At 43.4% G+C, this 13765-nt stretch overlaps 1 protein-coding gene and 1 long non-coding RNA gene across 5 annotated transcripts in view; one reads left to right on the forward strand and one right to left on the reverse strand.

Annotated features, from left to right (window-relative positions):
* The window catches only part of CNDP1 (carnosine dipeptidase 1), a 62952-nt gene extending 56162 nt beyond the window's left edge, over positions 1 to 6790 (forward strand). For 2 of the 4 annotated variants that reach the window (XM_053571867.1, XM_053571869.1), the window contains exons 8-12: positions 263 to 423; positions 1388 to 1552; positions 2916 to 3057; positions 5576 to 5723; positions 6256 to 6790. In XM_053571867.1, coding sequence (XP_053427842.1) covers positions 263 to 423; positions 1388 to 1552; positions 2916 to 3057; positions 5576 to 5723; positions 6256 to 6325 — 686 coding nt within the window. In that variant the 3' untranslated portion in view covers positions 6326 to 6790. The remainder of the gene's footprint in view (positions 1 to 262; positions 424 to 1387; positions 1553 to 2915; positions 3058 to 5575; positions 5724 to 6255) is intronic. The other 2 variants (XM_053571868.1, XM_053571870.1) reach the window with 2 other exon arrangements.
* Positions 263 to 13181, reverse strand: LOC128571984 (uncharacterized). The gene is made up of 3 exons (XR_008376010.1): positions 12992 to 13181; positions 1482 to 1641; positions 263 to 369 (listed from the first exon to the last, which is right to left on the reverse strand). It is a non-coding gene; the product is annotated as an uncharacterized LOC128571984 (long non-coding RNA).
* Positions 13182 to 13765: the final 584 nt, after the last annotated feature.

Here is a 13765-nt window from a genome sequence, read left to right on the forward strand (position 1 = left end):
AAGATAAATCTGCAAAACAAACCTTGTCCATAATACAGAGTTGTACCTGGTACGTGGTCCAGGTTAGTCACTCTGACTTCATTTATTTCAGCCTCATGTGTTTTCAGCTCTTCCTTGAAAAGGTGAGTACAAAGTAAGTCTGAACCCAGGGGACTAGGGCCTGCTGTGACCCAGAAGAGTCACCCAAGGGCTGTCCCTGGGCCCATGACGTCAGCACCCGGGCAGCTGCTGCCTGGCTTTGTGTCCCATGTGTGTTCTGTAGGTAGCCTTGTAGACTCTTCTGGTCGTATCCTGATCCCTGGAATCTATGACCACGTGGCTCCTCTTACAGAAAAGGAAAGAAATATATACAAATCCATCGATCTGGACCTAGAAGAATACAAGAATAGCAGCCAGGTTAAGAAATTTCTGTTTGATACAAAGGTATGGTTGCAAATTGATGGATAATCAGAGGAAAGATGATAATAAATGTCTCATTTATTGTCTGGTGCTAATCTGCATGTCTTAGAAGCCAAAGCAGATGTCACCTAATTCCTAGGCAGATATGGTCGCTTCACAGCTCCTCCCTATCGGCTAGATCAACCAGTCCCTTTTCTGGGGTCCAGTTCATGGCTTCAGGGGTCTAAGCATGGCAATTTCATAGCTGTGCTTTTCCAAAGCAGTTGGTTAACTGAAGTCCCATGCCATTCTTCAGCCAGTGACCTGTTCACAGACGGAGGAGAATGAGATTGTTCCAGCTCCAAAATCTCCACCTATTGCCTTTTCCAGACAAAATCAAGACCCCTCTCAGGACCCATCTGTAAATTGGTACACTGTTGCTTCACCGTGCCAAGTAAACACAAAGCCAAAGCATTTCTTACTGGAAAATTTAGATTTTTTTTTTCTTTCCTCCTCTTCCTTCTCTATAAAATGATTGCCTGATATCAAGGCAGTTGGCAGCTCTGGCTGATTTCTGCAGGAGCTGCGGGAGAGGGAAACTCGTGCTGACAGGAACTGGCAGAGTTTATTATTATGAGGAGTATCTCTTCCCTCAGACTAGGCCTGTGAAGTAAGAAGGAAGAAAACCTCCTCAAATATCCAAAGAGTTCTTTGAAGATTTCTGAATAATAAAATTCAGTTAGTAGAAGACTTCAAATTCTGCAGCTCAGACAAAGAGGGAGCTTCTGAGTGGGGAGCAGTGTGGGTGGGCGCCAGTGTAGGTGGACCAGGGAACATTCTCATCCTGGGGAAAAGTCCACCTGCTCCCCTCTGTCCAGATATAGCTAAGGAAGGTGATAATTAACTTGTCATGACAGTGAATCAGATGGACAGAAGCTGGTTAATACAAGTTGAACAATTCAACCCAGTTTTAATTACAGATTCTTTGGACAATTTTATTTTAATTCAGGAAGAAATTCTAATGCACCTGTGGGGGTACCCATCTCTTTCCATTCATGGGATCGAGGGTGCATTTCATGAGTCTGGAACTAAGACAGTCATACCTGGCCGAGTTACAGGAAAATTTTCAATCCGGCTCGTCCCTCACATGAATATGTCTGTGGTGGAAGAACAGGTAACAAATGTCCCTCACCCTCCTTCCTGGCAGCACATTTTCTGAGCTCCACACATCACAGTTCAGCAGCTATTGAAGGGTCTTTTCTTCTAATACAAAAAGATTGGGACAATGTCAAAAAGCAATATTGTTTTTGTGCAGTAAAAATCTCTTTCCCCAATTAGGTGCCATTACCATAGTCAGGTAAATAAACATTTGGAGCTGGAGTGGATACGAAATTTTTAAAAATTAGGTGGTAGAGAGAAAGCAAGGTAGGTTTATGTGTAGATGGAGAGGGGATAGCCCACACTTGGGTGGAGCCAGGAAATCTCAGGCCCCGATAGTTTTTCCAGATAGCACTTTGAAAGCAGTCATTTTTAATGAAAGTGTTAATCTGGAATGAGTTTGTATGTCTAAATTGCCAACCTGTCATCAATGCATCTCCAGTTAGTTTAACAGAAAGTAGACTCTTGAATAAATTATCTAAGACACACCTCATTCCAACAGTCATTTCTGATTCCAACATCCCCTTTCATTGATTTCGCCCTAAAATAATCTTTCTCCCTCCCTCCCTCCTTCCTTCCTTTCTTCCTTCCCTCCTTCCCTCCCTCCCTCCTCCTCTCCCTTCTATCCTTCTTCCCTTCCTTCCTTCTTTCCTTCCTTCCTGCCTTCCTTCTTTCCTTCATTCCTTCCATCTTTCCTTCTTTTTCAACGTGTTACCCCTCTTCCCCACATCATATCCATTCCATAAAGGCAATAACTTCTTTGCCTTATTTACGGCTGTATCTGGAGCTCCTAGCACAGTCCCTGGAATATGACAGATGTTCCATAAATGCTGGTTGGAGAAATGAATGGGAGAAATAGTTGAGTATGGAGCCTTCCCCTAGAGGGTTTCTACAGTAGCAATTGGGAAGGAAAAATGTATAGGGGATGATGCTAAAACAAATCTCCTCCACAGCGTAGCTTAGAATTGCTCCTACTTCCTGGAAATTTCCCAAATGCTTCATGTTCCCAAAATATCCATTACCCTAATGTATTCCAATTGAGATGTCCTCCTTGTAATTTTGAGTCATAATTTTCAGCAAACATTACACAAACAGCTCCATCTGTGAGACACTAGTGAGAAGGGCTGGGGGTGGGATTGGGGATTGCAGGGCAGAGGGCAGAGGGCAGAGGGCAGGTAAGAGAAGGTTTCTTCCATGGGGCAAAGCCAGGGGCTTCCTTTACTGAGCTGGAAGAGGGCTCTTGCTCTATGTCAAGCCCTCTGGCAAAACAAATAAGCTCTAACACTCAGATTTCAATCATTTTCTTGATAAAAGGTTGTATTAACCACTGGACATGATGACATAAAAATCTCTCTTAATGTTGAAATGTCTTCTTTTAGGTGAAGCACCATCTTGAAGATGTTTTCTCCAAAAGAAATAGCTCCAACCAGATGACTGTTTCTATGGTACTAGGACTGCACCCGTGGATTGCAAATATTAATGATAGTCAGTATCTTGCAGCAAGAAGAGCGATCAGAACAGGTGGGATCTTAAGATATTTTGATTTTCCAGTTTGCACTGAGGCCTGTGGGATACTTGGTAAAGCAGATCCTTTAAAAACTCAAATATCAACCTTTATAAAGGGCGTATTTTGAATCCACATCGTGTGCAGGGCACTTCATACCTGCCATCTCATGGAATCTTCCCAACATTCTTCCCCATGTAGAGCAAAAATCTAAGGCTTTAAAGAAATGAAGCAATTTGCTGACGGGCACCCAACCATGAGTGGCAAAGGCAGTGTCCAAACTGAATTCGGGAGGAAATCATGGACTAGAAAACCTTCAAGCCCTCTTGAAGCAAAATTCATGGAAATGTTGGTCAACATATACAGGCATCCTCAAAATAGAGATTAACTTGTATGAAAGTAAAGAAAATCCCTTGGGTAAAAATGGAGGAGAAGCTAAAATCCAGAGGCATAGTCAGACACTGGGCTGCTCTGCTGGGATCCACTCTTCCTAGTCTCAAAGAGGCCAGGGCATGCAGGACCTGCAGGCAGGGTGTCCTGAACAGCCAGCTCATCTCTGTGTGTGTGTGTGTGTGTGTGTGTGTGTGTGTGTGTGTGTGTGTGTGTGTGTAAGCTTGACTGTTTTTGCTTGAGCTTTGCATGAAGACAACGTCTGTCTGGAGGATTTTTAACCATGGACCATCCTCACTTGGGTTTGGGTCTCAGTTTTACTTTGTGTGTCCCACTTCTCCTCAAATCTGTGGCTGAACTGCTTGGCTGATGCAAACTGCCCAGGAGGGCATGGACCTCAGCTGGGCCACAGAAGATTGCCACAGAACGAGATTCCTGGAGAGGAGCTTACTGTATGAAATTACAAAACACATGAGGAACTCAATTCTGACCTATCCAACCCTAAAACCAGTGGTTTTTCCATAATGCCACATCGCTTGTCCAGAAGGAAGTGTTTTACTTGGAAATTTAAAGTCTGGCAGACTCCGGGCTGAGCCGGGCAGAGGGCATGTGTTTGGGCACTGGCTGTGAGGCAGGAACATCCAGTCTCTCTAGCTTCTGCAACAAGAGGGGGACCCTGCCAACAACAGCAAAATGTCTTCCCTACATCTAGGTGGGCCCAGGTGCCATGTGCTTGTGTGGACCTAAGCAGCACATCCCAGCCGAGGCCTGAGCCCACACTGCAGTAGAGGAAGGGCTGGGATCGGAAGCACTGACTCTGTTAGGTTATCAGTACAAAGGTCCTGGACACGAAAAATTAGAGAGCTTCCTACATCATCACCCCTCAATTTTAGCAGGTATTTTACGAGTAACATTGGGAGTGAAGGAAGGAGGAGAGGAGTTGAGAAGGTAAATATAATGCCTTTTGATAGAGAGGTATGTTGGAAATGTCAAGGCTACCAACAATGAAGGGGTCTGAAATGCGTTCCCAGGGATACATCAGAGCCCTTTCTGTCTGTTTGCACGCTGAACTCTTCTGTTAATGAGGTACATCCCCTATATTCAAATTTACAGCTTGCTTTGTGAACCAAGAGAGGTGGAATGTTCTCCCATGTCCTTGTTTTATTTTTCATTCCTGCTCCATCCCTGGCAACTTGTCCTCGAAGCTAGGCTTGAGCTCATCTCTTTCTAGAACCTAGGATAACCGTTAAAACTATATTATTGGATACTTGACAGTTGAGAGAAATGTTGTGACATTCTTGGATAGTACACTACTTGTTTGTGTATTTTTTACCCAAAAGGCCCATTTCTACAATATTTCATGGCATGAGTAAACCATAAAAGTAGGTACGTTGTCTTGCCAAAATTGCACAACCACTTCCAATCAGAAGAAAACCTCAGATAAACCCCAAACGAGGGACATTTTACAGAACAAATGATCAAGATGCTCAGGGCCATGAAAGACAAGGAGATACTCAGCTGTCACAGAATAGAAAACACTAAGGCAGCCGTTCTCAACCTGGGGGTCGCCACCCACAGGAACTGAATTAAAGGGCCATGGCATTAGGAAGGTTGAGAACCACTGCACTAAGAAGCAATCCTCGTAGGCAGAGCAGGTGGCTGTACTGGATCTTGGAATTGAAAAAGGGAAAGATTGGTGAAATCCAAACAAAGTCTGGAGTGTAGCTAATAATATTGTACCAGTGTGAATTTTCTCTTCTCTCTCATCGTACCACAGTTATGTAAGATGTTAACAAGAGGGAAGTAGAGTCAGGGATACCTGGGAACTTTTTCTGTACTATTTTTGCAACTTTCCTAAGTTCTAAACTTTTCTAAAGTTAGTTAAAAATAAAACTGTATTTTAAATAATGTTTTTAAGGTAGGTAATTATAAAGAAGCCATCCACAGTTTCCTTCTGGACTCTATTGAGTATTTTAGAATATAAATTGCACAATATCAAGGAGCTTACTTATCCCAGGCACCAAATCTAAAGAAGAAAACCAAGAAGGAAGAAAAATGAAGATAAAGATAAAGCAAGCACTGCATTGGAGGACATTGCTGGGGGAAGCCGTCTCATTACAAATGTCTTCTTTCCCTGTGTTTCAGTGTTTGGAACAGAACCAGATATGATCCGGGATGGATCAACCATTCCGATTGCCAGACTATTCCAGGAGATTATCTGTAAGAGTGTGATGATGCTTCCGCTAGGAGCTGTTGATGATGGAGAGCACTCTCAGAAAGAGAAGATCAACAGGTCAGCTGACGGCTGCCTGGGGTGGGGTCCTCACTGCACAAATCCGGGGGCTACCTGTGGGTTTCCCATTCACTTTATGTCAGAATGGAAAATACTGCAGACTGGGTTTGTGAACAGCAGACATTTATTGGGCCTTATTGGATTTTGTCCCACCATTCTGCCCCTATTTAATCTTTCCATCTCCTCCAGACCCAACTCCAAATACAGGCACATTGGGGATTAGAGCTTCAACATATGGATATGGGGGAAAAATTCAGTCCATAACAAAGGATATTTAGGAATATTTGATGTAGATGCTGTTGACAGATTGTATAAGCCTCCTATGCCTCCCAGACTAGTGAGAAACAATAAAATGTTTGATGTCCCTGTCATAGCAAGGGTGAGACAGTTCTATACTGGGATCTCAGAAGTATTTTAAGTACTTTAGATTGAATTTATAACATCAATCTTACTGCAAAAATGTGAGAACATTTTTCCTCCTTCATTTGAATGGGAATTATAACAAAGTCTTCCTTTGCTTTTCCTTTGTTAGGTGGAACTACATACAGGGGTCCAAATTATTTGCGGCCTTTTTCCTAGAGATAGCCAAGCTACACGGGTGACTGCGGGGCCTTCCTCTGCCTCCCTGACAGGTTCCGTTCCCTGGGCCCCAGACAGTGATGGAATCTAAATAGCCGGACAATTGGGGTCCAGAGAAGTGCATTTTCTCTTCCATTTAAAATGTCTTGGGACATTTGGACTAATAATAAAATATTTCAAAGGCACAGACATTGGAAATGGCTTGCAGCCTCCTATTGTACACCGTCCGAAAGTCACAGCTACCTGCAGCAACTTGAGTTCCCCAAGTCCTGTGCAATGGCCCCCAGGATGGGGCTCATCCTAGCCTTTAAGCATGAGTAGGGTGATTCTTCAATTAGTTTAGACTCTGACCTTGCAATTTGATTGACATCCTCATTCCAGTTTGCTTTCTTGGTCCCTGACACCTAATCATTCCATCCGATGATCACCTTTGCTTTACCACTCTTTCCTTTTATCTGATTAATAAAAACGTTGGTCTCCACCACCGACTACAATGATTTCCCTGTGGCTTCATTTTCAGAGGGGTTACTAAAGCACAGTACTGTGTAAAACTCTTGTCTCCCATTCATTTATTTTCTCTCACTTCTTAAAAAGTTCTGAAGCTGAAATGATCAATATTCATACTCTTATGCCATTTGGGATTCCATGTGCAATGATGAGTATTTTTTTTTCATTCCAAGCTTCTTCACCTCTGTTATGATGGATGCCGCCCAATCAGCCCACTCACAGTCTCAAGTTTTTTTCTCCTCTCCCAGCAGGAAGGCCCCCTTTCTCTCTCTGCAACTTCTGTGCTCATGTGCACCACAGCAGAATCAATCCTGATGGAATTTCTCTCACCCCTTTGGAATTTTACTCAATGACAACATCTAAATTGCTCAAAGCTTTTAATAGCATCAGTTTTAGATAGAGAACTAATCAACCCTGACATTAGTAACACATTCTAAATTTAAAGCCATCAGCTAATGCTGCATTCATTAATCATTTTAGTTAAACATCTTGTTTGCCTTGATTGGATTTGATGGTGTAAACAAAAAAAAGTCATTTTTCTACAGTTGGGTGTATGTAAACAAATCAATCCAATCTTTATAAATTCATTATTTAAATCACATTAATAGAGAAGTATTTGAGGGTTTATTAAAAATGTTCCTCCTATGTTTCCAAATAAAAACAAAGCATATTTGCGTTCACTTTTTTCCCATCTCTTTCTTGGTTCTTGAAATGTCAGGGTTGTTTTTTTGAGACAGAGCCTCAAGCTATCACCCTGGGTAGAGTGCTGTGACATCACAGCTCACAGCAACCTCCAACTCCTGGGCTCAATTCTCCTCTCTCTGCCTCCCAAGTATCTGGGACTACAGGCGCCCGCCACAATGCCCAGCTATTTTTTTTTTTTTTTGGTTGTAGCCGTCATTGTTGTTTGGCAGGCCTGGGCTGGATTCGAACCTGCCAGCTCAGGTGTATGTGGCTGGCGCCTTAGCCGCTTAAGCCACAGGCGCCAAGCCTGAAAAGTCAGTTTTAACAGCTTGCTGCACCACATTTGAATGATTGGACCCTGCAGTGGGTGACTCAGTTTACCCTGATTCAAGTCACAGAAATGGGCCCAACGGAGGAATTGGCCTAGTTATGGGCATTTGTAACAGGTTCTATTTGGTGTTTGCTTTGGAAACAGGAGACGTCAAGCCAGCACGTTCTTCCTGACGCTGCAAGAATATCAAGTCCTTGTTACTGAACGTTGGCATTATTTTCTCTAAAGCACAGTCGTGTTCACTGGGTCATGCAGGACTTTGTAGCATTTTAAAATTCTGCTGGACCTGCCTGGGGTACATGGCATTATTCCCACTGCAATCGACGCTGATGTCATTTTATATGTTGAAAAGAGTCTTTCTATTCATCAATTAAGTATTTTTTATAAAATATATTGTGACCATTTCCGAGTAAGGTAATGTTTAAAGATGTTGCTAAACAATAAGTTGCACTCATTGAGCTTCATTCCTGATGAATCTCTCTAAGCGCAACATTGTCTCGGTTAATTATTCAACTGCCACTGGGAGACAAGGAGGGGGTAGTTGAGGTTGTTGAACCTGAGAGATTCCAGTCCCGGAATATCAGAGTATAGAGTCCACATGTCTCTGTCCTGCAGGGTCAGGTCAGGTCTCCTGGCTCTGAGCCCTGTGCTTACCCAGATTCTGCATGATGAGGGGTCCAGAGGAGAACCTTCCAAGGTCTTACCCCAAGAGGGGTAAGAGAAATCTGCCAAATTATCAGTCATTAGTGGACGTGGCCTGTGGAATTGCAGTTGCCGTGATGAAGATTGGGGGTTATGAACATCATTAGTAAGGGCTGGGAATGTTCCCGGTTGTGTGTTCATAAACTGTACTGGCTTGGAGATAGCACGAGAGTACTCTGGACGGTACGAGAGCCTTGGACAGTGACACCATTTCTTTTTGTTGGTGTTCAAGAAGAGGGACTCACAAGACAGGAGGGTCGTTCCTTCTCACCGCCCACACCCACCTTGGGAACATCCATGGTTTTGGTTGCCAGATGGCCACGACTCCCAGCCCAGCCCCACCTGTTTCACATGGAAAATTCTACTCATCCACATGAGGACATCCGTGCATCCTCCAAACAGGCTTCGCCACCAGTGGTCCTCACCTCGTGAATGAGTCATTGGCTGGTCGAGAGCAGATCCCTGAGTCTCCTTCAACATTCCCTCTCTTTCAAATCCAACTCAGTGTCAAGACCAGTCCACTCCATTTCTCGTGAGCTACCACGTCCTTTTATTTCCACGGGCACTTGCCATAGCTCATCACCCAAAACCTCTACAACTTTTGCTGGGTTGTTGCAAAAGCTCCTAAGAGGTCTTTTTGCTTACACAATGGCCCCTCTCTACTGTAAGACATTGCAGCCAGTATGTCCCTCACCCTGCTTAGGAAGACGGCTGACATCACAGGCCTACAAGTCCTGCAAGGCCTGCTCTCTGCTCACTCTCTGGCCTTGCTGTGTCCCTACTAGGTCACCCCAGTAGCCCCGTCCTTCCAGTCCTCCCAAGTGTCCAGCAACCAGGAGCTTGCCTGCCTCGGAGCCTTCCAGCGTTCTCTCTCCTTCCTACAGAACTCTTACTTCCCCCTCCATCTGACTCATTCCTCACACCCACCCTCCACATTCTTCTTCAAATTTCAGCATAGCTATAGTTTTTCAGGGAAGCTTTTCCTGCTCCCCCCTGAGTAATTATGGGCTCCCAGCCTCCCTAGTTCCTTTGTGGCACTATGATCATTGTAGGTGAGGACACACGATCGTGCCTTGTGTGATGTTTCAGTCAACAATAAACCACATAGATGACAGTGGGCTCGTCAGACTGTGATTGCACGGTTTCACCGCACCTTTGCTGTGTTTAGATGTGCAGATACCATTTTCAGTAGGGCCACGTGCTGTACAGGTTTGCAGCCCAGCAGCCCTGGGTTGTGCCACATAGCCTGGGCGTGTAGCTGGCTACATCATCCAGGTCTGTTAGGATGTTGACATGATGGCAAAGACGCCTATGGACACATATCTCAGAACAGTATCCCCGTCGTTAGCGTGACTATATTTATACAATTAAAAACCTGTCACCTCTCTTGCTAGACGGTGAAACCTTTGAGGTCACGGACCATGTCTGCTTTGTTTACTGTAGTGTCCCTAAACTTCCAGGCAGATTGTAAGTCTCTGGGAAATATTTATGTGTGGAAACAAATGGGGGTTTTAGCTCTTGTGTGATCTCTCCTCCTACTGCCACCAGGCTCATGATCAGTAATCTGCCTCTCCCCTGCTAACCTGTAAGCTCTGCAACACCAGAGACCATGCCTGACTAATCTCTGTGCTTCAAGCATCCCGCAGGGCATGCTGCGTACAGTAGGTGCTCAGTATTTATTGTTAATTTACAGCTGCAATTGGTTATGTTTTGTTTGCACTTCACCCTCTGTAGAGCGCTGTGCTGTCACAGCTCCCAGCAACCTCAAACTCTTGGGCTCAAGTGATTCTCTTGCCTCAGCCTCTCAAGTAGCTGAGACCACAGGTGCCCACCACAATGCCTGGCTATTTTTAGAAACAAGGTCTCACTCTGGTTCAGGCTGGTCTTGAACTCCTGAGCTCAAGCAATCTACCTGCCTCAGCCTCCCAAGTAACAGAGACCACAGGTGCCCACCACAACACCCAGCTATTTTTTGAAACAAGGTCTCACTCTGGTTCAAGCTGGTCTTGAACTCCTGAGCTCAAGCAATCTACCTGCCTCAGCCTCCCAAGTAACAGAGACCACAGGTGCCCACCACAACACCTGGCTATTTTTAGAAACAAGGTCTCACTCTGGTTCAAGCTGATCTTGAACTCCTGAGCTCAAGCAATCTACTGGCCTCAGCCTCCTAGAGTGCTGGGATTACAGGTGTGAACCATCACACCCAGCCTGCATCTGCAACTTGTGCAGCCTTCCCCACAGGCCTACTGCGGTCTTCCTGGGCTTCTATCATTATCCTTGCCACGTCACGCTGTTTCTAGTTGGAAACCTTCGGAGCAGCTAAGACTGGGACAAGTGCATCAGACAAGCCTCCCTGAGGTGTCCGCGACTACCAGCTGCTCGGTGAACTGTCCCCCCAGGCAGTGCTTGAGTCTCGGGCAAGCATCATTCAGAGGCTGGGAGCCAATAGCTTTCAGTCCCTGTCCCATCTTGGATGTGGCCGTCACAATGACCTAGACACTTTTGAATGTATGGCAATATTTCAAAATTGGCCAATTTCTTTTTTTTTTATCTACATGATATTTAGTATAGTTTTATTTTAAATAAAAATTAAATAATTTATAAATTCGGCACAAAATAAAAGTCTGTCTAACACAGACATATGATATAGCCATATGACACCCATAGTTTGAAGACTAATTTCACATTGAGTATCCCTTATCTGAAATGCTTGGGATCAAAAGTATTTGAGATTTTGGATTGTTTTTTAAGATTTTGGAACATGTGACCAAGTCTAAACATGAAATTCATAAGTACTTCACATCTACCTCATTTACATAACCTAAAGGTAATTTTATACCACATTTTTAAAAATTGCGTACATAAAACAAAGTTTTGACTGAGTTTGGCTTTGACCTGACACATCGTGAGGAAGTGAATTTTCCATTTATGGCATCATGTCAGTGCTCAAAACGTTTCAGATTTTGGAGCATTTTAGATTTTGGATATTCAGATTAGGGATGCTTAACCTTATGGAAAAATAATATAGTATACTTATTTGTATTATACCATTAAAGGTAACAAAGATACAAAATAATACATACAGTGTGATCTCAACTTTAAAAATGAATGTCTTCTCTCCAGTTCTAAATATAATATAGCCACCCTATATATAGTAGAACCTCCATAGTTGACCACCTCCTCAATTTGACCTAACTTTCATAGACTGCCCGCATACCAATGTGCATGTCAGTACAGCAGGCCTGGTGCCTATGTTGACCCCCTCACTATGCACTTTGTTATAGTCTCTTGAGTGGTCAACTTACAGAGGTTCTACTCCATTACATAAATACATTACACACGTAACATACATATATTATTGTATACAGGGTAGCAAAATTGGCCAATTTCACACACACAAAAAGATTTCTCTTGAGCAGTCAGAAGACTGGGTAACCCTGACCTGGTCCTCCTGCACGGTGACAGTGAACTGAGGAGAGCTTACCTCCTGTAGTGCCTGACCCAGAGCACAGGCTTGACAAATTCCTTAGAAGAAGTGGAATAAGAAGAAAGCTCACAAAAGAAAAAAAATGCTATTCTATCTGGCATCTCGCTTCCACTGACAGATACTTTCACTTAAACATCAACCTTCACACTCTGTTTTATGATGGGGCCAAATGACTTTAAACACTGTTTTAGTTTGAAAGCATACCATGCTATTTTAAATGTCTAATTTTAAGGGAATTCCATGTTAGCTTTTTTTTAATGCTATTTTTCAAATCGTGTTTGAATATTAATAGAACATGTAATGACTAATGAATTAAATCACGATTTGATGATACAGGACAAAATAAAATACTTGTTTCAGTGTAGCAGCCTCTACAGCCTATGGCTAGGAGGAGTGAGAGTTATAAGAAACACTTGTAGCTCAACAATGGAACACCTTGGTGGAAAGGGCATGGAGAGGGATTTAGCTCTCCTAAGAAGCGTGAGAGAGCTCGTGAGATGAGAGCATTGGTGAATTGGCCGTCTCTGCACCTGCGGTGTTGAGCGGCAAGAGATCAGCCTTATATTAGGCTGGAGGAGAAGACAGTCGGGAGTGTGAGCTCATTCTATCATCGGCCTGCTTACTCTGACTCTGTCTCCTCTCCCGCTTGCAGAACACCAGCATGGCGTCGCTCTGCTAAAGATTACTAAGCTCTGTTATAGACTGCTAAAGCTCTATTCTTCTAAGACTACTTCACCCTCAAAGACTCTCTCTCTCTCTTTCTGCTAAAGTAAATAGTCCTCGGGCACCTAAGAGCACCTGTTCCTGAGCAAGGTAGCATAGCAGTCTGCATCCAGAACCTGGACAAGCAGGAGGCCGGAGACCTGGCCAGTCCCGGGCCCTGATAAGTGGCATCCGCGAATGGACCCTGACATTTCTGTGACAATGCACATTGGTTGGATGCAGCATGTCCATGTTTTCTATCTGTAATACACTTACCTTCCATGCAAGAAGGAAAACTAAGCGAAGGCCTTATGCTAGCACAAATTCATCCTGCTCTTCCACAGACCAGCTCTATAACATCCACACGGAAGCATCAACAAGTAAGAGAGATAATCTTCCTCTTTACTGTGCCAAGGGAAAAAAAAAGTTCTTCTTTAGGAAGTAAGATCTTGGAAGCAGAGAGATCAGGTTGGGATGTCCTGTGCTTTGCTCAACTGTCCAAAGGTTCAATCAATCGATGGAGTACAAAAACAGGACTACAGAAGATTTTCTGGAGCAAGAAAACAGTGCATTCTTTCCTTCCAGCATAATGTGGGAGAGAAGTGCGGGTAGGTGTAATGACTGTAATTTCTCAACAGTTAAGATAAGTAAATAAATGCTTCTGAGTTATTTTAGTTTGGTTAGAATTGAAATGGAAAAAATTGTCATTATGTGGACAAATTTTATTTAAAAACATTATTCTAGTATAATTCCTTATTCAGAATGAAAAAAGATGTCAGAGAAATTATGCCTTTGACTATAATAGAAAATTTGAAGTTTTAAGTCATCTCACCTCCCACACTGAAACTCGCCAAAACAGCATTCGAAAAGAACATAGATTTAAAATTCTAGTGTGGGTGGCTAAGTGTTCATAGCACATTATCACTGTTACTGTAGGTAGACATTTGAATGGAATGACAAAAAAAATGTTAATTTAAAGGAAATTAGATGTTTAAAATGACACTGTTAAATTAGTCATCAAAAATAACTAGTCACCAAAAATGACCAATG

Source organism: Nycticebus coucang, chromosome 19 (assembly GCF_027406575.1).
Source record: "Nycticebus coucang isolate mNycCou1 chromosome 19, mNycCou1.pri, whole genome shotgun sequence".
Classification (NCBI taxonomy): domain Eukaryota; kingdom Metazoa; phylum Chordata; class Mammalia; order Primates; family Lorisidae; genus Nycticebus; species Nycticebus coucang.